At 37.7% G+C, this 27,341-nt stretch overlaps 1 protein-coding gene across 1 annotated transcript in view; it reads right to left on the reverse strand.

Moving 5' to 3' along the window:
• The window catches only part of LOC139670141 (potassium voltage-gated channel subfamily KQT member 1-like), a 490,265-nt gene that overhangs the window by 386,460 nt on the left and 76,464 nt on the right, over positions 1 to 27,341 (reverse strand). Inside the window, exon 12 of the mRNA XM_071551440.1 lies at positions 12,774 to 12,888. Coding sequence (XP_071407541.1) covers positions 12,774 to 12,888 — 115 coding nt within the window. The remainder of the gene's footprint in view (positions 1 to 12,773; positions 12,889 to 27,341) is intronic.

Consider the following 27,341-nt stretch of genomic DNA (forward strand, 5'->3'; position numbering starts at 1 on the left):
TCTAGAAAGAGTAACAAAAGAACTACATACAGGAAGAGTACATGCTGTGATTATCTGGAATGCCTGGTGAATGCTGCAAGTCCCACACATTTCGGTTTAGAAGTAACTTTTTCTTTTAATAAGAAAATAGCCAAGTAAGCACAGGAATATGAGGGAACCTCTAGTTTACATTGTATTATTTGATTTGGATTACTACAGGGACAAGTCATAGAACCCGTTGGAGGGGATCCATCAGTAGCAACTGCTGAAGTAACAGAAATCAGCATAAGAACAGCTTTATTAGCTCTTTGAGCTCTGTTTTCAAACATTTTCATACTAATGAGCACCACACATATTGTCGACAGCTGACTAAATAAAAAAGACCATCAAGATTATCTATTCTTGCCAGTCCTTGGGTGTAGGCAGCCTAACTAACATAAACCAGAGCAGATAAGTATCAGTAACTTATGAAAAATGCCATTACAGCATGCTAGAAGCAAAACAGCCATGTGCACTGAGAGGAACAGAACTCAATATAGCGTGCAATGACTGTAAGCTTCAGTGCCCACATACTAAGCTTTCTGTACTGTAATGGTCTGATAAATTCATTTTGACCCAGAGACCAGAGATAAATTGTCTTAGCAATACAAACAAACAGCTAAGCAATTAGGGCAAAGTTTTTTGAGAACATAGTGATAACATCTAGAAGCATTGTTGGGTGATGGGGAAAAGCAGCCCTGGAGATAGGGGGTTTAATCTGAAGCAAAAGAGAGAGTATAATTGCTTCTCCAAATTACAGTGTACTAAAAGAAAAAGCAGACAAGCAACTGGCACTGGTATTTGTCTGGCATCTATTCCTGTGTATCCAACCTTAAAAGTAACTTTCGTTGTCCCATTTGGAGTTCATCAAGTTTTACCTATAAAAAGATTTTACATGTGCAGCTGTGAAAGTGTCAGAGCTGAGAAATCCATAAAGAACCATCAGTTTTAAAGAATTTCCATCACTTAGATTTCCTGAAAGTAACTTATTAAAATAAACTTTCAAGCACAGAAGTTAAGAAAGTAGTCAAATGATCAAAGCAACAATTTTGTATATCAGCTTTCAAATATCAGCCCTGTTTAGAGGGTCAGAACATACATATATTAGTTGCAATGCAAAACGTGGGCTGATACAATGCCTAATTCCTCCCAGGCACAGAAAAAGAAGTATGTAGTATTTAACCCAAATTGCATCTTTCTCAAAGAATATTCGGCTATTGTTTTAAATCTATGTAATTGTATGTTATATATATCAGTATATATATACACACACATATACTAATAAAACAGTGAAATTTCAGGTCTAGAACACCTTCCTTCAGTTTGGATAAACTTACCCAAGAAAATAGTCACAAGCAGATATAAAGCAATGTCTCAAATTAATACTAACTTTTGTTGTTGTGAACATTTTGTACACATTAAAACAGCTTGTATTAGATAGAGATGTCTGCTCATTGCAAAATATCTAAATTTGATTTTAGAGGGAAAAATACAATATGGATGAGATAAATTCACTCTGTACTTTTACTGCAGCTGAATGACTTGGGGTTTCAGTGTCCACTGAAGAAAGAAAATTAGTATTGCTTTTAAACATATAATGGGTATGAAGATGCCAATGGAAATTTTTACTAAAGAACATATTTTTTCCATGCAAGATTTTTCTTTAAAGTGTATTTTTAAAAAAATCAATAAGACACATAACTCAAACATTAATGAGAGGTGTTTTTGGAGCTGTCATAAATGAACCACAGCCTTAACTCCATCCTGTATAACAGCAGGAGCTCCTGTAACTCAGCCTAATTCTCTGAATTCCAATGTTATTTAATGCACTGAAAGCAAGCAAATGTCTTGCCTCATTGTATACTATTTTGTAGTATACAACAGTCTATGAAAGCTACCTCAATGAAATGAACATTTAAATATTTCAATAAGGAAAAGCACTTTACCAGTTATTACAGAATAAGGCTGTAGAGAGAATAGCAAATAAAGGAAGACTGCAACAGCCTTTGGTAAACATCAAATTAAATTTAAAAAAAAAAACACAGAAAAAAATCTTCATTCTTTTATCTTTGGGTGAGTGGACAGTCTATTTGCTTTCTGGGTAAAAATAAATTAGCACCTCCACATTTTTGTTTGTTTGTTTCAACTCCACACTGAAACATCATAATCAAATAATGTAATTTTAATTTATAATTGACACATTATTTTACAGGTTATTTTGAAAAAATCAAAATAGATTTCAATATTGTTATGATGAAATACAAAAGAAATCACCCATAAACAGCACTTCCTAACCCCACAACTGTTCTCACCAACTGTAATAAAATTTTCTTTCCTATCTCTTTTCTTCCTCTAATCCACTCATCATGACCTGTCAATTAAGCACATAGAGCTCTCTTGACTTTCACTTCCAGTTTCTCTATTTCTATCTGCTTAATGCTGCCCGAGAAATAATGCCTGTAGCAGAAACCTGTTAGACAGCCACATCACTTGTTAAGAAAGTAGGCTACAGAGATTAAAAGTCACCCTTTCAACTGGAAGGCAGGATTCTGGCCTTCAAGCTTTACTCCATTTCCCCTCCCACCCTCATTGTTTATACAGACCCTGCTTATGCAGGGATGAGCAACTGCAGAAGGATAAAGGAAGGACAAGTTGCATATGCAATTTCTAAAGTACTTCGTTGAATGCTGCCAATATAAAATACACACTGTGGTTTATGGATGGATCTCAACCACATCAGGAATGACCTATATGTTTCAACTGCAGACACCATGAAATCCTGTCCCTGTGCTTTTCCTTTCCCTCAATACACTTTACATAAACAGACACAATGAACACAACAAAGTGCCTATGATTAGAATAGGTATAGGCATGACTCAGCTACATCAAATTTAGTCTCACACAAGAAGTCCTAAAGTTAAAACTATTGCAAAACCACAAGACCAAGGGTAAAAGAAAACATATGCTTGCTTATTTCTACATATGCCATGGTAAAGGACAAAGTCACACTTCCCTGTGCATTGCAATTTTCATGGTTTTTTCCACCAAGTCTTTTTATCCTCCCCTCCCTGAAAAACAAGTATCACCCTTGGCACTTTAATTCTGCCTAACCATGACATACTGAAGTGATCTGATAGAGAGGGCTGTACTGTCATCTTCATCAAAGAACACACTTTAATGTCATCTTTTTCTAAACTTTCATCACAGACTCATCTAGAGGCACATACGATACTGTCAAGTGTCATGGAGCTTGACAATTATAATTAGGTGAATTATAATAATCAGTATTTAACTGAAAATTTAAACAAATTATGAACTCCAAACAAAGCCTTTATAACATGATTCCTCCCTTTCCTACCTAGCTCCTCACACATACAGACAAGAGGCCAATATTGAAGACTAGCAAGCCAGTCTAGCTCTTGGTACTCTTCAATAACAAATGAGAGTTGCCCTATTTTCATTCTTCAAGTTGCTACTGAGATTATTAATAATTTCTGTGTAAAACACAGCCACAAATGTGAGTCTTTCACTTTGATCTGGGAACAGATACATTCTCTATAAAGTATTTCTTACACAAGACAGATATTTGCAGCCATATATCCCAGAGTCATCCCACTCCCTTTCTTGAAAAATTCTATTCATACTCTAAAATTCTCGGATTAGAAAACTCATTAAGAAAAAATTCATTATATGAAATGTTTTGTAGAAGTTTCTGTTTCCAAAGCAACCTTTTATTTCAGACTTTTCTATCAGATATGGACATATTTCTGCCTAGGGGCTTACAAATGATATATGCACTCAGTTATGCTTTGACAGCCTTTAGTGGTCTGTTACAATAGTCTGTTTTCCAGAAAAGAAAGTATTACCACAATACCAAGCTGACCCTTTTGGGGTTGGTTAAATTTCTCATTGAACTGATGTTAAAGTATATGCAGGGGTTTTCCTTAGTGTGGCAACTTGCCAGTTTAACATTGGGGAAATTCAGATGCATATAAATTAGTTTTATAACTAAGTTTGTTGAAATGACAAATCGGATTTTGAAAGCTGAAACGGCAGTTTCTGTATCTCACTGCGTTACAGGGCAGTGCCCTCCACTGGTCAAACATCCTCACTTAAATATAAAAGAGCAAAAATTCACTGTTAAGTTGCTCTTTGGACTAAAATCCAAAAAATACCTCCAAAACCTCTCAGAATCATTGTCAAAATCTTTTAAGAGGTTACTGAATAATGGCACCAATTTATACTAATGCCAGCCTTTCATATTACATGGTAATAAAAATACTTTGGGAGCTGAAATAAATCCTGAAGCAGCCTTTTTCAAGAGTTCAAATCTGGAAGTGACAATACAAAAATAGGCAGTACTAAAAAGTGTAACTTAACACAAGGCCTTATAATGGTAAAAAGCTCAGAACCAGATAAGTAATTACTACTGTGTGCTAAATTTTCACTATTTTACCTTTTCTTCTGTTCAGAAATGGCAGATCCTCCTGTAAATTTATCTTTGAAGCAATTAATGTTTTTGAGGGCAGCAGAAAGAACTAGTTGCATCAATAATACCTACATTAGATGTACTTGACAGGGGGATTAGTAAGTGTCAACAACACAGTGAGAAAGCTGGAAACCATACATATATAAATGCCCTCCTTTCATGTTAATGTGGGTTGCTGGCTTACTAGTATTTCAATTCTTCCTCTCACTTAATTTCATTTGTTTCAAAACTAGGGATGAAATTTTAATGCAGTTCTGGTAGGCAAACTGTAGCATTTTCAGAAATATTCAGCACTGAAACCAACATTCCTGCTGTCATTTGGCCAACCTGCTCATCTTGAGTGATGTTCCACTCACTGCTTGATGGCCAGAATTAACTCTCTCACATTAGCTCAGTGACACTGTCAATATTTACATGATACATCAAATGCTTGATCATGCTTTCAAAAATTAAGATCAACGGTCCTTTAAAATAATACCCCTGAACCCATGCAAAAGGGCAACAGGTCCTATAATAAATCCAGCTGATGATTGAGGACCATAGGGACAGTATCTTAGTAATAAAAGTGTTATAAATGAGTTTACAGTAGATTCAATTATGCTACATAAGATTTATATCTATTTACTAGATCTAATAATATTCAGTGCAATAGGTTTGCAGGTGATAAGGTGAACTGTTTCTTTCATAATACTAAAAGCAGTAAGCTATAGGAAGAAGTTATGACAAAAATACAAAGATAAATTAAGCTTGCAGAGATAAACCAAAACCACAGAATGATTAAAAATATAATTGGTGCTAGGAGTTGCACACTCAGACTGCCAACGGAGACATAAAGGGAAGAAAAGTATCTTTAAGTCCCTGATAAAACCTTTGCTACCATTTACACATGAAGGGAACCACTGAAAGGCTGAAATAAAGTTGAAAGATGGTTTTTACATTCTGAACATGCTGAACAATGAAACAGGGGCATACAGCACCATTTTCTTTGAGCACATCTAATGTTATCTTTAAGACCTAGCTAAGTTTTACTCTTTATTCCATTCACTTTGTATAAAAGTTCTGTGTTAGTAGGAAATGAAGGAAACTAGTAATTTTCTTATTTGCCAATCCTATGATAAACTACTTCTACTAGAAAGAAAAACGAAACAAAACAGTACTGATCCTAAACTTGTTTTTAAAGAGAAAAGCTAAATTCCAAGACTAATTATGAACCATCTTCCTTAGAATACAGCTGCATGGATTACTAACAATGGTGGGATTTTCCACTCCAGTGAATAGCAGTGCTAGAGGTACCCCCTGAATCTCTGTAGAACCTGGTTCCAGTGACGCTGAGAGCAGCTTTGATGCTCTGCTCCTCCAGGCAGCCTGGAGATAGCACAAACACCAACAGAAAAAAAATAACCCCCTTGCTTCATTAGGTCTTAATCCTCCCAGACGACCCTGTTCCTCGCTAAAGATTAATTTGTGATACTCCTTTTGCATCAGGATTCACTACAAGGCATTCCGTTGTTCTCACTCTCAGTCTCAGTTTCCCCCATTTAGAAGCAAGTATTCTGAGGTTTGTTTTGCAGCCATTTCCTTACCTCAGGTCTATCCTTTCACCCCTCTTTGGGGTTTATCTGATTGTTTAATAACCACATACTAATGTTGGGTTGTTCTGCTAATCATTTTGCAGATAAGATCTCCCTTGTACCATCTAAGAGCCCTTTAATACTGTGAGCTTGAAAGAAAAAAAATTGGAGGTGAGAACAGGGGATACTGGTTTGCTTCCACTTTCAGATCTCTTTGTTTCCATGTCACCATTTTAAGACCTTCAGTTGAAGAAGTGAGCCATTTTCATAGCCATGTTACACATGTATGTACTTCTGTTGCAGTCCTAGGAACTAATACTTTCTAAACTTCTGCAGAGAAGTGTTTTAGTCAGAATTGTATTGAGCCCACAGTTCATTAACATGATGACTCTGCTGTGGACAGTCTCAGAAAGAAGAGCAACTGCTGGTCTCGCTCTCAACCCATGAAAAGTAATTAAGACCCCACTCTCCCCGTGGGGAACAGGTGTAGCTATCACTGCTCTGGCAGCCTGTTCCAGCTGAAGAGTTATTACTACAGCTGTTCAGCTGACGGCAATTACCACTGCCGATGGTCATTGTGTGTGGATCTCACCTTCTAAAGGTTTCCTCCCCGGAGAGCTGACGTGATGACTGCTGAGCTGCAGCATTACACTGCTCTCTGCTAAGAGACCAGCTGACGTTTACCTTTACGTGACCTTAGTGAGCTACAAAACGCACACTCAACCGCTTAACCACACTGACATATAGAATTTCTAACTTTTGCTTTTCCTTACAGTGTAAAGAGCATAAAACACCACAGCATTAAACCACAGAACTCTGAAAAACAAAAACAGGATGTCTGCCTCTAAAGCTGGTGCTGTGTGCATTATTCTTGAGACCAAGTTGGTGTAATCTTTCACTACAGTCTATGGGCCAAATTCTCTTTCCTGCTGGAAGGTTAATTCTGGGGTGTATGTGACAGAAAATATTTTCATGGCCAAGGGCTGTTGTCATCAAAATCTGCCCAACAATACGACCAGCTGGAGATAAAAAAAAATTTAAGGCTTAAAGGTATTTCAGTGGTCTCCTTTACTCTTGTAAAACTACAGTGCAGCCAGAAAGAATTCAAAAGGAGACAAAGACCATTTGCACAATTCAGCATAAGAACAATGCTATTGCTTCTTCATCCTGAAGAGTGGATTTTGATACTGCAAGAGTATGTTAGTGCAGGTCTACGGGACTTGTAGTTATAGTTCCCTTTCAGTGCTCATCTGGCCCAACTGCTTGACCAGTTGGGGGCTGACTGGGTTAGAACATATTATTAAAGGGATTGTCCAAATGTCTTTGCAATACTGACAGGCCTGGGGCATTGGCCACTTCTCTGGAAGCCTGTTCCAGTGTCTGACCAACCTTTCAGTAAAGAAATGCTTCCTAATTACAGAATCATTAAGGTTGGAAAAAAACTTCCAAGATCATTGAGTCCAAACTTTAACTGAACATCAACATGTCAGAGAAGCCATCCAGTCACTTCTTGAACACTTCCAGGGATGGTAACTCCAACACCTCCCTGGGCAACCTGTTCCAGTGCTTAACCACCCTTTCAATAAAGAAATTCTTCCTGATGTCCAGTCTGAACCCTCCCTGATGCAACCTGAGGTAATTTCCTCTTATCCTGTCATTTCTTACCTGGGACTGACCCCCACCTTGCTACAATCTCCTGTTGGGGAGTTGTAGAAAGTGGTAAGATCCTCACTGAGTCTCCTTTTCTCCAGGCTAAACATGCCCAGCTCCGTCAGCCACTCCTTATATGACTTAACTCTCTAGACCCTTCACCAGCTACATTGCCCTTTGTTGGACACGCTCCAGCAGCATTTCCAGGCTAAACAGCGGCTTTGAGACATTCCTATGTGTCCTGTCACTGGATACCAGGGGGAAGAGATCAGCATCTCTGTCACCGCTTTGCCTCCTAAGGAAGCTGCAGAGAGCAGAGGTCACCCCTCAGCCTCCTTTTCTTCAAATTATCCAAGTGCAGAACCCTCAGCCTCACAGAACATGCCTTCTAGTCCTTTGTTTGGACTAGATTTGTTGCCCTCCTCTGGAGACATGCATCCATCAAGCCACATATCCATCCCCAAAGACTGCCACTTAACACAGGTGAAGCACAACGATAATTTCTGGTTTGAGCCAGCTATTGGGAGAAGCTGGCCTTAAATGTTTGGACTACGAAGAAAGACCAAAAATCCACTCAGGTTTGTCCCTGCTCTCATTCTGATGTGTATTTCTCCTCCTTTCTTCCTTCCATTTATCACTTACCCAATTCACACACACTTTTGAGATGTTCTATTTACGTTTTTGTTGTTTATGGACACAGTTCAGGAACTGACAGGCTTGCAGCTTGCTCATGTCACAGACCTCAAGAACATCAGCTCTTTTCCTCAAAGACATTGTGAAATAAACTATATGTTAATCAGACAGATAAAACAGTCCTGCCAGCAATGGACAGAAGACAAGACTACAAAAAAAAAGGGTAGAAATCTCAGCCTGCCACTTGCTTAAGCAGTGCTATCTGGAGTAATCTCTTGCCTCTCTCATTAGTAACCAATCTGTTACAGAGATGATGGAATTTGCCAGGTATTATTTTTACAAACAGGCCTATTTCTGTACCAGGTTCTATGGCCTTCTATCAAAACATTTGTATACATACAGTAGGAAATGAGAGGAGCTACAAGACATAACATCATGGAGAAAGCAGTGACATTATGCATTATGTTGAATGAAGTTGGATGATGGATCCACCTTCAAAATGTTTGACTTTTTATGTTCAATAAGAAAAAAAAATCAGGTAATATAAAGAAAGTGCTAAGAAAGTGCAAAGTGGAAGAAAAAGCAAAGTATTATTTCTAGAGCTGGCAAGTTAATTTTTATAATTATCAGAATTTAAACCTGTGCTAGTGTATACCTTAATTTAACTAGTTACCAATAGATGTAAAAGACTAACCTTAAGGATCAAGAAATTTGTGCTACAATGAAACAAATATAATTGCTTTTTTTCCCCCCTAGATTTCAAAATACAAAGGACCATTTTGCAGTCTCTCTATGCACTGAAGAAGTCACCTTCTGACTGCTCATCAGAAAACTTGAAAAATTAGGTGAGTAATTATGTCAGGCAATGAGGTGGTCCAAGCATTTATTGTTAAAAACAGAACTACTCATCAACCAACTGAAATTACATATTTATTTCATCTGTCAGACTTGATTAATCTTTAACATAATTCTTAGTCAACTTTCACCTCAGAAGCAGCAAGATTAAAACAATAAAGCTCCAGTCAGGTCAGCAGCACACAAGATTTTCGCCACTGAGAGGATGGGCCAGTGATATTCAGTAAGAACTTCAGGCAGCCACAGAATTATATATTGAATATGATGCTTTTGTTCCCTAGCTCACAAGGTTGCATTTTTTTCACATTTTTGCACAGATCACTGGAAACAAACATCATCCCTAATACCTAAAGGATCCAAAGCAGCTATGTTTCTACAGACAGGTCTCCTAAGCTCAATTTTCAACATTGCTATTTGGTTTTGTTTTTATTGACCCTTTCTAGCAGGATAGTGTATCTTTTCTAAGCTTGCATGGATCACTAACATCAGAATCCCAATATTGGATGTATCAACCATGGAGACCTGGGCAGTGCTGCAACCCATCAAACTGATTTGCTTTCACTCAAGACATCTTCCTAAACAGTAACATCACCGGTTTTCAAACAGCCTGATGGGTTTTGCCAAGCAACCACTTTAGTTACTAGGACACTTGATGCAGATTGGTGCAACAGAGGTTTGTCTAAGGCCTGTGTTCTCCTAGGACAATATCTGCCCTTCCCACACAATTAAGGGAGTTCTGAAGAGTATGGCCTAAAGTAAAGGTTACTGTCACTAGAGAACATCTCTCCTACCATTGGTCCAGCAGAGCAGATTTCAGAAGATTCTATTGTTTACATTACAGAAAAAAAGCCTGGAAACATTACCTGACAATTCAGGTTTAATGATCAACACAGCAGCTTAGGAAGTTTAAAAAATGACCAGTTATGGGCTTTGAAATAAAGGTTTACTACAGGATTGATTTGGTAGCTCATAACACTTGTTTAAGACAAAGAAAACTTTGACTTTTGGCAGCTTGACAAAGTCAGACTTTCACGAAGTTCTCCACCTGAAACTGTCATTATCAGAGGATACTGTCATTAACTGCTACATGAAAGCCTTGTTTTCACTTATTTTGCAAACTGAGAAGGCTCACTGTGTGTGTATATACACACACATTCCTCTTTGGCTGAATTCTACTCTTGGAAGTATTTTCATCTAATCATTGACTGCTTTTGTGACTTTAGGATGAAAATCTTTTGCACCAGTTGAGTGAAAAGCAAAAGCCATGCTGTTTTGGAAAGCTCACACACCAAAGCAAGTGTAGCACACATGAAGACTTACCTGCTTACACTTCTGCTAAAAAACAAGATAAATAATTGCACTAAGTATATCTAATCTTCATGTAGAGGATGTTCATACAGGTAAATACAGTGTTAATATTTTGTTGTTTGCATTAGAATTGGCAGTTTTAAACCGAGATCCATAAATATACCATCTTCTGTGCTCCTCCAATGAAGTTCATATTTTGAATAATGAAATATTACATTTCTGCTCAATAAGTAGGAAAACTCATAAATGCATCCTACTAGGTAGAATTACACACACAGGAAATGAGATGATCAGTGATAGAGGTGAAAACTGGCATGTTTGACTTTGGAACTGTAAAACTACATGAAATGATGTTTTGATTTCATTTTTACATGACACCTTTATAAAGTTATATTACATATATATTTTTGCCTTATATTTGCTGTACATTTGAAGTTTATTACAAATATGCAGAATCTAAAATTTATACATACATTATCTATAGTCAGCCTCAGAGTATAAAAATCATTAATTTACCAATATTCAGTTGCTAGATCATTCTGTTACACCCACATCAAGAGGAACTAATGATTTAATAGTATATTACTTCAAACTATGTAGCATATTACTTTAAATCTCTCCCAGATTTGTGTTTTTTTTTTTCATTTGTGCATTTGGTTAGGTTAGGTTTCTGCTATTTTTTTTCTTACATTTCCCACAAGAGAAAAATGCATTTAAGCTCTACTATGAAGTAAAACCACAGGTATAGTTTGCAATGTGCACTATACAAAATTACATACAATACCTCAATTTTCATGCACTAAGCAGTAGAAATAAGATTAGAACTGGGTTTTTTGGTTTTCCTTTTCAAAAATAAAAACCTGTGCCTGTACCATGCTGATCTAAAACCCAAAAATAACCAATTTGAATGGAACACTCTCTAATTTGAAAGCAGGTCCAAAATATGTAGCATGTTGGGAAAGTGAAAACACCAGGGTATCTGTTAGGAAAGCACAGTACAGTTACTATAGATGTAGCAGACAAATCATCTGTATGAGTTACCTGGACAGAAAGTAACCATATGATGTGAAAGAAAACATCTTAAAAGCAATCATACTGTACAATGGAATCACATTGCTTTCAATTCATCCTGGACACCGTTGTGGATATTTTTCCCTATCTGAAGATAAGCAACTATTTTTGTTGGGGATTGAGGTTTTTTGTTGGTTTTGGGTTTATTTTGTTTTGTTTTGTTTTAATTTAGTCTCAGGTATTTACTAAGAGGGTTTTTCCAATGCCAAGTCCATATTTTCTCTTGCAAGCATGACCTCAGGTGAGTTTTACACCACAACATACACAACTAGTTAGACCTTCATTAGTCTGCTGACTCAAGAGCTCCTCTCACCAGCATTATTTGTGTTGGTTCCTGCATATGAGATAAAACATTAGTCTGATACCTGGATGCTCTGGTCCATCCAGGCTTTGCTCTGTGCTTTAATGCTCTGCTTTACACTTGAAATTTACTCCAGAATCCCAATCCCTAAAACTGGACATGTACATTACAGGGCAAAAGAGTGAAGGTCACTCAAGATCTCACCAAAACATAATATAGAGGTGTCCTGCAAGAAGATACTACTATGTTTATTTCAAGAAATAAATATTTGCTAAACTAACTAAAAGCAACAATTCAGCAAATGCAGTGAACTCCCTGATATTGGGGATTTTCTGTCCTGGACAATCTAGAGACCTTCAACATCTCCTCAGTAATTTTACTTACGTATTTGTGGAACACTGCTTTCTTACAAGACCACCTGCTTTACAAAAATATTACACATAATATAGCCTTTATATTTGCAGGCTGTATCTATAAATGACTATTTCATTTCTTTTTCAAATCAATTCATACCCCATTCATATTAGGAATGCTTTAGAGCTTAAACTGATCGAGAATTCTACAAAGTAGAAAACTGCCTGTAAAGCTCAACCTCAGAAACTGTGCCAGCTGCCTTAGAAAGTAAAACAATAAAGACACCAAGACTGCAAGCCACCCATTGCAGACCAGTCCTGTGTTTTTCATGTCTTACTACTTCCTTTAACCTCAAGGCTAAGTTTGCACTTTGTAGAGATGTTCACGTTTAGTTAAATAAGGTCCAACTCATAATCCCTTCAAGTGCAGCTAGCCAAAGAACAGTACTTTTATTCAGTGACAAGTCTTCCTGGCTATTAATGAGCATTTATCTTATCAATTAAAGGGCTGTTGATCCACTTACTGTGCCACATCAGATACAGCTGGCAGGGGCGACTCTTCCAATACAAGGTCAATGTCATCATTGAAGCTGTTGGCCCGTGACATGTCTTGGGTGTTCCCTTCTAAATGTCCTTTCACTGCACAAACAATTCAAAGAAATCATAGTATATTAGGGAGACAACATAGACAAGCTCTTCCCATGGCTTGAGCTACTGTGCAGCAGGTTAAAGAAATGGTTCTAATATGAGACATATGTTTCTTTTTTATCAGAATTAGTAAAGTCAATGCTTAGAATGTTTGCTATGCATGCATGTGTAGTTCAAAAACACACAGGAACCTGTTACAGTAAGTCTTGTCTTCTTGAGTGCCATCTCCCTGTGAACTTAAACTCACTATATCTCAAATATCAGCATGAGCATGACAATAAAAACAATGGGACTTTCATTTCCTCAATACCATTTGATACATAGCCTTTAATTTCCCTAGAACCATTCTTTAAAGTGTTATTGCTATGCCCATATAAACACAATACTTGAAACTAAAGTGTTGTTTGGTCACTATTCACCAGTGTTCAAAATTTCTCCCACAAACCAGGGAGAAGCCTCAGGTGTTTGGATGCAGTTGGCTCAGCAGGATAACCATACAAAGCCGTACTTTATCTTATGTGCCAAGCATAACGAAGGTACATGTTTCATTACAGATTTGAAAAACATATGATTGCAAATCAATAAGGTTCATTTAGATATTGCAGAAGTCAGACAAGTGCAGCTGGCCCTGTAACTGATAAAACTTGATGTTTTAAAAAGCTCTAGCCTCAAAACTCATTTCTATCAAGTAAAGCGCTGACTTCACCATAAATGTGCAGTAATCACATACCTGCCCTTCTAAATTCAGCAGCATCAATATTCAAAAGCCATTTCTACTTTAAGGTATCTTTAATATCTTTTCCTATTTTTATTTCATTCACAAGCTATTGAAGATATCTAAAGTTGGTGTGATCTAAAATAGTAATTTTATTCATGGCTATTAGTGACAGTAACAGTTTCTAAGGAAGCTACCTATAAATATTATTTTTGATCATCCTTGAAAGCTTGGCACATACAGTTATGAGCTGGCAGAGTAACTTGGAAGGTGGATAGGATGGCACATATAAATTAAAAGGAGAAAAAAACGTTTGTGTGTGTGTGAAATCACTAAAAGTAAGTGTCAAAATAAGTAAAGCCTAAGTAGTGTCACCTGTATATGCTGTGATGGGAAAAAAATAAAAAACAACCCACATGGGAGAAGTAAGAAAATTTGCCTCCTAGATAACTAAATTGTTTAAGTCTCAAGTTAATTCTAGAAAAACACCTTGGCTAGACCACATTGAAGCTAAATACTAAAAGAATTATGACATCAGAGCTTACTATTCAAAGAAGTAACATAAATGACAAGGAGTAAAAATCAAGTCTTTGGAATAGAATTACCAAATGGCATAACTGAAAACTGCTAAAGGACATAAATTACAAAGCTATTTTATTTACATCTACTGCATTTAGTCATGTCTAGGTTTGAGGGGAAAAAAACCAAAATGTTTACCCACAAGCGGGGGAGGGGGCCTTCTCCACAATAATCACGCCACTCTTTATCAAATTTAAGAAAAAAGGAATTTTAATAGAAGGAGGATAACTGTTCTTAACTGCTATATATAAACAGACTAGTGCAAACCGCTTCCCCAACACCACAAGAGAAAGAAAAAAAAACGAAAACAAAACCCAGCAGGTTTTCCTCCAGGAGGAAAAGTTATACTTAAGCAGTGTCAAATGTCACAGTCCGGCTGGCTGCGGAGTGAGTTCCCAGTAGTTCCCAGTCCCTCTCCAGCGAGACAGACGAGTGGTTAGCTCTCAGATGAACTCTGTGTCTCTTGTCCCAGATGAAGGAAAAAGAAAGCTGAAAGTGGGGAACCACCACGTGTCCTGCAAAAGCAGCTGCACACCTTTCTCTCCCGGGTCACGGCCCCAGCCGGGGCGGGCAGGCTGTGACGGTGCAGGCGGTGGTCAGTGCAGGTGGTGGTCAGACTGCAACAGAGGCCGGGATCCCAGATGCAGGAACCGGGATAAACAGCCACGGCGAGGATAAAAAATGCAGCAGCTCAGCCAGAAGCCCCAGCAGTGCCATCAGAGCCACTTCTCTCCTCGGCAGCCACTGCTCCTGCCTTCCACGGAGCTAAGAAAAAAAAAAGATGTCCCCAAAAAAACAAAAGAGACAAACCTGCCCCCATCCAAGTGATCAGTAGTTAACTACTTCTTTTGTTAACTGCTGGCATGGGCAGTTAGTGGCAGGGGAGAGAATTTCATAATAATCCCAAACTACAAGAAGTCACAAATAAACTATGTGTTTACCAAAACTTCCTGGCACTGGGAACATCAACTTCTATTCTTTTCCAGCATTACTGGAACACTTTGGTTGCTCTAGAGGAGCTTTATTTTGTGAGACCTGCCAGTTCTGCTCTTGTTCTGATAAGACACTTGTCCTGTAAGAGGTGTAGCCTTATTTCCAGACAAAGTCTTGAAATATGTAAATCCAATATTTGAAGTATTGCTTTGAGAAGCACCAATCTCTACAGAAGTAACAGGGCACATGATCACATCTGCAAAACTAAACTGGGGGAATTTTGGGATTGTCTACAGTAAGGTTTATCCCACAGAAACCTCATAGAATTTGAAAGTTGGCCAAGGTACAGTTAAGTCACCATGTTAATATAAGGCAGATAAAATTAAAATAAGAACAATATTGCTATCAATTCCTACTACACAATGAACTGCTGAAAGGGTAAGAGAAGGACCTAGTTAATCCATGGCAGTCCACCTCCTTTCTTGCACAAGAGAGATATTAAAATTACTGCAATTCATTTGTTATCACAAGTAGTAGGATTTTATTTTAGTTTTGTCATTTTAAAGGTTTGTTCCATACTGCTTTCTCGAGCTACTCTCTGACTCTTCCCACTGCTGTTTTTAATCCACATTCATGGGCTCTTAAAAACCAGAAAGCCCTGATGGTTTACATTTGGCTTGCTAATTCCTTTTCTGAGAAGTGTTCACTACTACAATGGCTCTTTGCTCCATACCATGGTATTTTTTAGAAAAGGGAACAACAGCAGCAAGCCAGTTCTGAAACATTCACTTCATCATGATTCCCATGTGCTGTGCTGAGAAGCTCTGCAGGGTGCACCTGGAAGCTGCTTCTCTGAACTTCTGCTGAGACATGTGGAATATCGTCCTGGGATTAACAACCTCAAGCCACTCTTGGTTACCTGCACAAGCAGGAAGAGCTTTTGTTCTATCTTTATGTAAGGCAAAAGCATTCAAATTTTCTCTTTGGTGAGGACCTTGCTGTGATTATCTCTGACAGTCTCATCTCACAAGTAGTACACATACAGTTCATTCCTACAAGCATTTGAGAAAATATAATGATGTGATTATGTACAAACAGAAATTCTGTAACATATACTCCATGGTTAATTTTGTCAGTTGAATGTGTACTTAACTCCATATAACAGTATTTGGGACACATCTCAAAGATTACCTCACTGCTGCCCCTCATCCCTCCCACACTTCCATGGTCAGATGTGGACAGAACAGTTTTTGCCATTTCGATTACAGACTAATCCTACCTCTAGCTTACACAAGTATTAAGAGAAAGAGAAGCTCCTTGTAGAAGTGCTGCTTTTAAATATCAAGTTAAAGCAGAAATCACAGCTCTGAGGCTCATAATATTTGGGTGGTGATAAGATTCCCTGATCCTCTCAGAGACACTTGACTCCTTTCAGAGTAAGTTCAGGTTTGTGTTTTGTGAAGCTTTAGCCATCACAAGAAAATACCTGTTTTATCCTTGTAACCCTAATAAGAGTTATTTTATGCTGAATCCTTTTATGCTTTTACCACTCATTAATTCTATATGTTTCAGCTTTAAAATGTTAAGTCATTAATAATGTTTTCTGGTCCACAAATTAATATTAATGGTAAATGCATGTAATATGTTCTCTTTTGTAAATATTTTCTGTCCCAAAAGTGACTATCATAGAGTGTTTCAGATAAGAAGAAAACTACTCACAACTTTCTGGAACTAACTCAGTTAACTCACTTTCCCTGAGTGGACTTCCAAAACTCATTTAGACAGCAATGTACAGCCATAAATCAAAATTCCCCAAATCACAGTAAAAGGAACTTTTTTTATTTAATGTCAAGAAGCCGTAAGCTCCTGAGCAATAAAGTGATTCATAATAATCATTCATGATAATGCTTTCACTTTGAGGAAACGTGGAGCATTAAAATACATTCAACACATGGCAGTGATGCTTTCCAGAAATAAAACTCAAAGTTTTAAGGTCCAGCTACTACATATGGTAAGTTTGTAACAGCTGCAGCTCAAGCCAAAACAGCTATATCTTCCCTCTCTATATTTATTTTAATAAGTTTTCTTTTTCCAAACCGATTTTATGGGAATTAATTCCTAATGTTTGTGTTGCAGAGCAGTAAGCAAGGGAGGCAAGGAAATATGAAAAGGAAAGAGAAGAGGAGCCATTCTTCCTTTCCACATGTTACTACTTGCAATATGAAGATGCTGTATCTATTTAATTATAAAATATATCATAATTTCTGAGCAGGAACAGTTGGAAGTATCAAGTTGAAAATACAAAACAGTATCTACCATAGTACAATGAACACAGATCAACTAATGAAATGAAACAGAAAAAAAAAACCTAAAAAAACCCCAAACAAACAAAAACAAAAACAAAAAAACCCACAACCAACCAACCAAAAAAACCCAAAACAGCTAAGTTTCATACATACACCTCTGTTTTGAATTTCAGTGTCAGCTTCCAAAATAGTGAAATCTTCTAATAAACACATCCAAACATAACCCAGACATAATTTTGTAATACTGTTTGGCTTTATCTAACCTTAGATTTTTTATCTAACCTTAGATTTTTTATCTATATTACACCAACTCCTGTCTTTACAGTATGGGGGAAAAGTGAGCTCCCAATGCACAACTCCAGTAGAAAACATGAATGCACATGGTTCCCGCTGACATGGTCATTCCCAAATAAGCAATGCCTACCAGTAGCAGCACAAAATAACATGGAAGATTTTGCACTGCTCTCTTCTCAGACAAAGGTGGTGGCAAACAGAAGCAGCAGGTCTCTTCTCTTACAACTAATTCGAATTTACTCTTTTTATTAGAAGTTTTTTAATCTTAATGAACACCCAAACACAAATTAAAAGATGACTTTACCATTCCCACACAGTCTACTTTATAAAAGTCGGCAGAGTATTGCAGTGGCTGCTTACATTATATAGAAGGGTACCTGCAGTTGCTCCTCCTAGGAGTACAAACACCAGAGAATTTGAACAAATGGAGATATCTGGCAAATTAAAAATTACTCTTAGGAGTACAAACACCAGAGAATTTGAACAAATGGAGATATCTGGCAAATTAAACTGGAAAAACACAGGCACACATAATAAAGGACAGCAAAATTGAGATAGATTAATATAGAACAGTTCCTGTCACAAGAACATCTATTCCTCAAATTGTTAAGTAATAAATCACATGAAAATGACCCAAAGTACCTGATGTTAGAGGAGACCTCACAGAGCAGATGGATAAGATGACCAGCTGTAGAGCTGCATGTGAAAACACAGGGTGGAGGAGGGACAGACTGGACATAAAAAGTAAGCTAAACCTGTGTCCACAGCAGTAAAATAAATCACATATAGAGAACGCTGGTGAGCATATAACCCTACTAGATGAAAAGAAGGGCAGGAGAGAAGGGAGAGGGGCTTCTCTGTTTATCTAGAGGTTTTGCATGTAACCAACCAAGATCAAAATCCAAGTTTAAGAGACTAAAAGCAAATGCCAGTGCGTTCCTTCAGTGCTACTGTCTTTTTATCACTTTCAAACCAGAAACTGTTAAAACATTCTCTCTTAATGCCAGGCTGCACTACCCAAAGTAATAAATATATGTGAAGTTAACATGTGATTTCTTTAATTTCATATGCAAGATTCCACCTTGCCAGAAAATCTCTGAGATGATTATACATCATTTATCCACAGCGAGGAACTACCTGCGGGGTCACAGTGTTATGTCTTGTTTGCCTTCTTGTGGCAGGAATTCATATCACATCACTTAAAAAGATTCACAGTATTTTTAAAGCTGTATAGGGGCAAATGGGTGTAGGGCCTAGACTGAGACTTTCCCAAATCCTTACTTTGGACAGGAAAAAAATGGAAACTTACCAGCTTATGAAAGCCAAGGGGCCTGTAAGTGTCTGACATCTGACCACCAGCCTGCTTTTAAAAACCTCTTCAACTTGCTTTTATTATTGTTAATCTCATCAGGCAAATAGCCTTTAAGCTCATCTGAGTTGGAAGAATATGGCAAAATATATAATTAGCATAGATTAAATCATTTCTTTACCAAGTTATAAGAATTTTGCTTCACTTCTGTTGTGGAGCTACAGTAGTGTCAGGAGGGTACTACTCTAAATAAGATATTTTTATTTTCATTTTCTTTAGAACTGCTATAAATCTGAGTACCTGAAGCTGGGATTTTAAATCCTTACTATATATACATTTGTAAATCATCTGCAAATGTCAGATACTCAGAATGTCCCATGCACAACTCTTAGAGCTACAAGTGCCCAATACAGTCAAAACAGCCAGGCCACTTTCTCTATGTAATTTTTAGGCAGCTAAATGTAGTGTCATTAGAGATGTGGCTGATACTGCAATTCTTGCACATTCTCCCCAAATTTAATTTTGTCCTCAGAAGACCTGCAGAATCAGATCAAAATGAACTAAGCAGCAGTTTGCTTGCAGAACAGAAATAAAAGAGCACCTGAAAAAGTTAATTGAGGAATAAGAAGAAATTTGTATTTGCTGCAAGCATGTTGCTAACTACATGCAAAAAGTGCTGTGCACTGTTAGTGCTCTTCTTAGTTACATGTTCCTCTGCAAGTGTTTTAGATAAACTTCAACATCTGGTTTCCTGTGTATCTGATTTGAAACAATCAGCACTCAAAATGCACTAATGCTGACTTTATTTGTTATACATTCTTTTGTTTAGATAAGCCTGCAGGCCAAATTACATACTTACTTACACCCCATGGAACTCAATCACTCATTACAGGTCTAATGGGACAGCATAAAGATGTACATGAATACCAACACATTATTCAAAATCACAAAAGCATGTAGTACAGGAAAACATGCAGAGAGAAAACAATGAAACATACTTTAGAATGCATATTAGGATGCTGTTATCTGCCCAATTGCCTGAACATCATTTTCAGACCTACCAAACAAGAAGGACCTAACATATTCACAAAAAGACCCCCCAAAAACCAAAAAACTCAATACAAAAAACCAAGAAAACCAGCGCGCACACACAAAACCCCAAACCCAAACAACAACAACCCCCCCCCACCCCTCCAGCCCAACTCATTTTCTACAGTATGATAAACACAAGTATACTTTAGAATAAGTACATTCATCACAAAAATCAACCTCTTTAAATGAAGCAGATTGGCCTAAATCATATAGCGGAATATTTTGTACAAAATCACTTGTAGAGGGAGTAAGTGTCCCTACTGCTGAACCTGTGTAATGTTTGGCATTAACTGACAAGCAGGTTTGTTGACAGATTCAGAAAGTGGTCAGGGACCAATTGCACAAAGAGCTGCAAGTATCTCCTCATGCACAGAGTGGATCTGTCAGAAGAGAATTGGAGATAATGGAGCACAGCAGAGAAGCCTGCAGTGCTGGTGCCACTCACTATCTGTTCAGATAGCAAGCCATGATCTCCACTGGGCTCAGTTCAGTCCCTTTCAAAACCATTAAGCACAGATTTGCCTTGCCAATTTAATCTGAAAAAATTTATTATTTTTAAATGTCAGTTGACTGTGCTGTAATTGACTGTGTCATGATAAAAATGTTAATAAAAGCATGGAACTAAGTGACAAAGAAAAGGTACTAATGTCAATATTTTAACTTTTAGACTTCTGGCTGTATTATCGCCAGGATAAAAAGCCAGAGGAAGACGTTTTTCAGTTCTTTTTCAGAACACCAGGCTAAAATTTGTTCCAAAAAGAGAAAAAAAAGTCAGATGTGACTTTTTTTTAACAGTGCTGAATGCAGCCAGCTCTGAGAAAGCTGTAGTCATGCTAAGATCATAGGGCCATAAAGATGATCAGAGGGCTGGAGCAAACACAGGCTGAGAGAGTTGGGGTTGTTCAGCCTGAAAGAGAGAAGGCTCCATGGAGACCTCACTGTGGCCTTTCAGTACTTTAAGGGGCTTCTAAAAGGGAGGGAGAGAGACTTCTTGTACAGGCAGATAGTGAAAGGAGAAGGATAAATAGTTTTAATTTGTAAGATAAGAGGACAGGTTTAGATTAGACATTGGGAAGAAATTCTTTACTGTGAGGGTGGGGAGGCCCTGGGACAGATTGCCCAGAGAAGCTGTGGCTGCCCCATCCCTGGAAGTGTCCAAAGCCAGGCTGGATGGGGCTCTGAGCAACCTGGGCTAGTGGAAGGTGTCCCTGTCCATGGCAGGGTTTGGAACTTGGTTATCTTTAAGGTCCCTTGCAATCCAAACCATTTTGGGTCTTCTGGTCTGTTCAGCTGAGTAAGGTGGAGGGCAAAAGCTCTGTTGTAAGAGGTAGAGGCTGTAAGGGCATGTTATACAGTCATGGAAAAAGATATCTGGCTGGCAGAGGTCTACTTACTCCTGAAATGTCAAATCCTTTCTCCAGGTTGAGAACGGGATGTCTCCCATCTCTTAAAATACAGGGTATCTCAGGTAACTAGCCCTTCCTAGTTTTCTGTGGGAAAAATTGACATCTTTAACAGTTCCACTCTTTTTGGCTCTGCTCCTGAAAAAAGTAATGCCTCTTCCCTCATGAAAGCTGCTGCTTCTAAAAATACACAAAAAAGTAGATTTCCAAACTTACTGTGTGAGTGATATGGAGGGTATTAAGTGGTAAGATCTGGCAAAGAGGTTGGAAAACACATTTTCCTAATTGTTTGGTGAAGAGAAGCATTCAGATAAGCCCACAGAGTGAATTTCATGGTAGATATAGTTCAGCTATTAAACTGGGCCTCAAGGTAGTAGCAGGAGGTTTATGACAGCAGGAAAAATACACTAAGTGACATCAGTAGGAAAAAGCAAAGCACCTACCTACCTATCTTGCCTAGACTTCCCAGCCCTCAAGGTTATCCTTTGAGTTAGGAGAGCAGGTTCCTCATCTCTTTAAACAACTCCTAGTAAAAATCTGTCTTGGAACTTATTTTAACATGTTGATGTTGCCAACTCAACTTCATGACAAAAAAAGAAATCCCTATGTGTCCTTCCTCTTCTGTTTCTCTTTCTGTGCAGGTTTACTAGTTTAATGCTACATGGTCATGCATTAAACATTTCAGTAACCAGAAAAATGTGCAGGCACAGCTTTCTGCAGAGTAGCTCCAATTCTGCCACAGCAACTTGCGTTTGCCGTTAACACTCATGGCTGAAACAGCACAGAGCAAGTTGCTGACATCTATTGTCAGTAGGGAGCTACTTTTCACATACACCTAAGGCCCAAATGCTGCCACAACTGCTCCAGGAGGAATGTGACAGGACACCTTTGGGAAAGCATCTAACAAGTCAAGCTGGACTCAAATAATGTCAAGAAAGCACTGTTTCTCAATATCCTATAGCAAACTATTTTGACTCATGTCAGCTTTGAAAAATGGGGTTTTTCCCCTTAACTGAAGAATTATTCCACTACTGTTGTTTATCTGACACAATCCTTGTGCCCACAGATACCTTTAACACGTTTTCAAGTTGGAGATACCATCTGCACCTTGTGAAAATGTTGAGAGATCAGCTCTCCAAGTCTAAATTCAAGTCACCAATATTAATGCCTTTAAGGCCGGCATTACTTTACTGTTCATTCAGTTATTCTGACGTAAAAAAACATACAGTAAGAACAGTTAAGAAAAATAGGACAAAATATGCTTTGAAAGTGATCCCTTTATGCTGCTTGCCCCTTTTTTTTTAGTAGTGGTTTTTTTTTTTCTTTTAAGGACAGAAGAACTTGACCTTACACTGAAACAAGTAATAGTCAGTGAAATGTAATTTGGCAGCTTGTTAGCTCTGCAGGGAGAGCTCTTAACACATACAAACTCTTAAAGTTACACATAGGGAATGTATCATGTAATATAAATATATAGAGTTACGTTCCATTATGGGATTCAGAACTGCCATTATAGTAAAAGTGTTTATTTTAACAAGGAAGTACAGTTTTAGTGTGGCTATTACAGAAAATAAACCAGTCTGAAAACATTTTTATTTTTCATAACTGTTAATGGTCAAAGCATACAAATTGCAGTGACAGTAAAAATAGAAACATCTTCTGAATTGTTGTCAATGTTTTGACTCAGAAGATCACAAAAGCCAATTACTGTAATTGCAGTGAAATATGCCACAATTATTTGCTGGTCTAATGCAGTTCTTTGCATCACACAATTAAATCCTTGTAGAACAATTTCCCATTGACAAGCAGTTAATCATGAATTCAGTACATATGATATTGTTACCAACCTTCCTGTTCCATACTGACCAGAAAAAAACCCCAGTAAATTTAAGTAAATCTTAATACTAGAGGAAATAATTGCAATATTTTTCCCAAAACTCAAAACAAATTCAGCAAAAAAAAAAAAAACGTAGCTGCTGACAGCACTAAATCAGAACTATTCCTAACTAAAGTTCCAGCTGTTATTTCATACATTCCATGTGAAAAGACAACATTTTATGGGAGTGCTCCCTACTTCAAATACATTTGCTCCTAATACTTATATTTTCAATGTTGAATGTGGAGATATTTTAGGTGGGACAGTAATTTGAGTAACAGTTTAAGTTACCACTGGTAAAAAAGGAATTCAGGTCATAGAATTCAAACTGAAACAACTTACAAGCACAAGACCCTCTCATAATAAGTTATCTTCCTAGAAATGCTGCAAATCAACTAATCACATTTCATTCAAAATGAAATACACAGAGCCTTCAATCATGTACTTCTGGGCTCAATCAATATGTGCATTCATTATTAATGCCACAGTCAAGCTTTCTCATATTGCTTATTCAAAACTTCCATTAGAAAATATTTATAATTAAAAAACTTTAAAAAATATTCTGAAGTTCGGGTGTTGCTGCTGCAACTGAAACAAGGCTTTAATCCAATTTTTTGCAACGCAAATTACAAGAAGATCCAGAACAGTTACAGCTTGTACTCTCCCAATAGTAACCAAAAAGTTTACATGACAAGGGAACAGTGATATTTATAACTGAGATACAACCCTAAGCTGACAGAGGCCCTCAGTCAGAGGCATAAAGTCTTTTTTTTCTGCTGACATTAAGGAAATGCATTTGAATGTGTCTTGCAGCTCTTGAAGCTTAGGGTGACCTTGATTCTCATCTGGCACCAGGCCATGATTCTGCTTTGTCAGTGAGAATTACAGAGATGTCACAAGACAAACAGCTCCACCACATGTCTCGTCTTTCCCTCCACCAAAGGACCTGCATGCAAGAGGGTGAACAAGTTCACTTTTAAGAACACCCTGCACTTCTCAGTCTGACGGCCCCACTGTCCCCATTAAATGCAATTCCATGGAGAAAAAGAGTCTTCTTCCTCTTGAGGAGATTTGCAATGACGCTCTGAAAAGCGGAGAACTGAGAGATTATTGCTAGTGCTGAGATTGCTGGATACATTACAAACTGACTGCTAATTCTGCCATTTCCAAAGAGAAATCTTGATGAATGGTAAATTTGAGAAGTGACTTGACTGGGATCAGAACCTTCAGAGAAGCAAATGTTGTACAGATCACACCAGAAATGTGTTTTCTTACCCTATCAGTCCCATTACAAAGCTTTGGTTCCATCCAAGCTTCTTTAAGCCACATTACTCAGGCCTGAGACACAAATTCATGTTTGCTATGTATGAAAATAATGGGGCTCAGTTGTAACTCTTAGTGCCATTAGTCTCATGATTTATCAAACTCAGCATTCTTGTTTTTCTATATATACACAGCTATAGGTGTTGAGCCCTAACAGAGGCATCAGGGGAAAAATCAACTTCTATACTCGCTTGATTTCCAACCAAATATTTTTCTTTTAAGAAAACAAAAAATAAAATAAAAAAGTGTAATTTGTTTTCTAATTCATCCATCCAAATGCATTTGTTTTCTAACCAACAGTAGTTGTTTCAGACACATGGTCAAGAAGACAGAAATTGAAAACGTGTTTATGACAATGTTTGCGTCATTAACCAAAGACATTCTGCTATTTGTTGGCAGGCAAAACACAGTGTCTTGCAGAATATTCCCTTCAGTTTTCTGTGCCATAAAAGGTTCAGATACTACTCACTGTCTTGAATCCCTTGAAGGATCCAGAGATTTCCATTATCGATCTTGCCTTCTAATGCATACTACAATCATATGACAACTGGAATAAAAGTTTCTATAGAAACTTGGTTAGAACACTTGCCAATTTTTTTTCTTTTGCTTGTAAACGCTCTCAGAAAACTGTTAGTTTGTTTTTTAAAAGCAAACTAAACTCAGATGGAAAAAGACATCACTCAAGACTTTTATCCTGTAGGGAAAAGGCATCTCTGCCCTGGCAAAGATTTTCAATCAGAAAAACTGATGTGTAAGACAGTCTTAGGCAGCTAAAGAATATAATTTCCTTTTAAAAGAATGTCAAACACGTGACAACTTCACCCCTGCCTTGAAGGGTCCTCTCTGATCACTTCACCTTGGCTTTCTTTACAGTAGATTTCACAGGACTTTGCTGTTGCCTAAGAGCCAAGAAGGACCTGTGGGGAAAGTACTGTACTGGTACACCCATGTCCAGTGTAGAGAGACAAGAGCACACCTGAGTCTGTGTTCTGAGTATGCCCGCAGGCTTCTTGCCATAGGGAGGCTGGGTTTTCAAGATAAGAAAAGGCATTTTGTCCCAAAAGAATTTCAATTTCATCCACAGACTGAGTTAGAATAGAATAGATAATTCTGCCTCTACCTTTGCTTTTGGTAAATACAGGCTACATGAAGAATATTTCAGGTTTCTCAAGTGATCATTCAGCCATGGTTTGAAATAATCATTTTGCTTCATCTATTAAGTCTGGACAAAATGGATGATTCATTAGACATAATTTTTTTTTGGTATTTAGGAGGTAGCAGGATTCCATGGTCGTTAAACGCAGAACATATGCAAGTACAAACCATCCCAAGATGGTATGTACAACTGCTGAAACAGAAAAAAACCCATCTGGATTGGCATAATATCATATAACAACAGACCAGGACAAAGAACTGTATTATGCACTGCCTTGTCTCCAGCTGAGGTGAAGAGCAGATGCTAAAGGACAGGACAAATATACAGTGCTGGCTTCACAGAGAACTTCCTATAGTCTGCAGCTGTGGGACTTTCCAAGACTGAGGTGGTATCCAAGAATTCTTGTTGGGTCTTCCAATACAGTAAATTTGTTCACATGGTGTTGAGAAAACATCAAAATTTGTTTACACTGATTTTAGTACAGATCTGAATGTGCACTTGTCCAGTGAATAGAAAATTCATGCAGTGGCCCCAAACACTGTTAATATTGCTACAGGGGGAAAAACTGCAACACTAGTGAAGCAGAATGTCACAACCCTACAAAGGCAGGATATAAGTAAAATTAATTTTATTCCAATAAATTTTTAGTGGAAGGAATTACAGACTCTGGTAATAGCAAAGGCATAGCCTAAGAGGTACATTACTACTTTGGGGAGAATAATGTAAAAATTCTTATTACAACCCTAAAGCACTAAGACCCAAGATTTTCATTGCCATATGGACTCTTGGCAGCATAAAGGATACAGAGTGTTGTACCCAAAGGTTTTGGCGATTTGGTTTCAGAGCAGTAGGGAGAAATTAACAGTTTGTTTCCCACCTTCCCCCACCCCATTTCCATTTCCACTGATGCACATGTTGTTGCAGTTGTTTGGTCTGAGCACTATGTTTTTCTATTTGGGACCTTCCCCAAATCTCCCCCAAACTCATGCTTTATCAGCTTTATTCCTTAGTGTTCTCTTATCCAGATTTGGATATGGCCCTTTTGCCATCTGAAACACATTCAATAAGATTGAAATTACAATTAAGTAGAACATTTGGTTCAAAGTACTGACCATTTCTGGCTTTGCAAAGCTTGTTATAATGATGATGTTTGCTGGCAGGACACAGAGGCACCTCCTTTACAAGGTCCCGCTTCTCTTATGCCCAGATTTAATCATTACTCTCATCTAATATTACAATGATTCACAACTGAAACCTTAGCAGCCTTGTGTTCCACTCAGGTGCTTATAGATGGGCAGTCAGCACCACACAGTAACTTGCAGCTCAACAGGTTAAACAAAAGCCAGCACCACAGAGACAAAACTCAGTAGTATCATTTACACTGGAGCAGTAGTTGCAAAAGCAACTGCTTTGAAAAGACCACTGAAGAGAGCCATTCTACCATTCCTTCCTTTTTAT

This window comes from Pithys albifrons, chromosome 3 (assembly GCF_047495875.1).
Source record: "Pithys albifrons albifrons isolate INPA30051 chromosome 3, PitAlb_v1, whole genome shotgun sequence".
Classification (NCBI taxonomy): domain Eukaryota; kingdom Metazoa; phylum Chordata; class Aves; order Passeriformes; family Thamnophilidae; genus Pithys; species Pithys albifrons.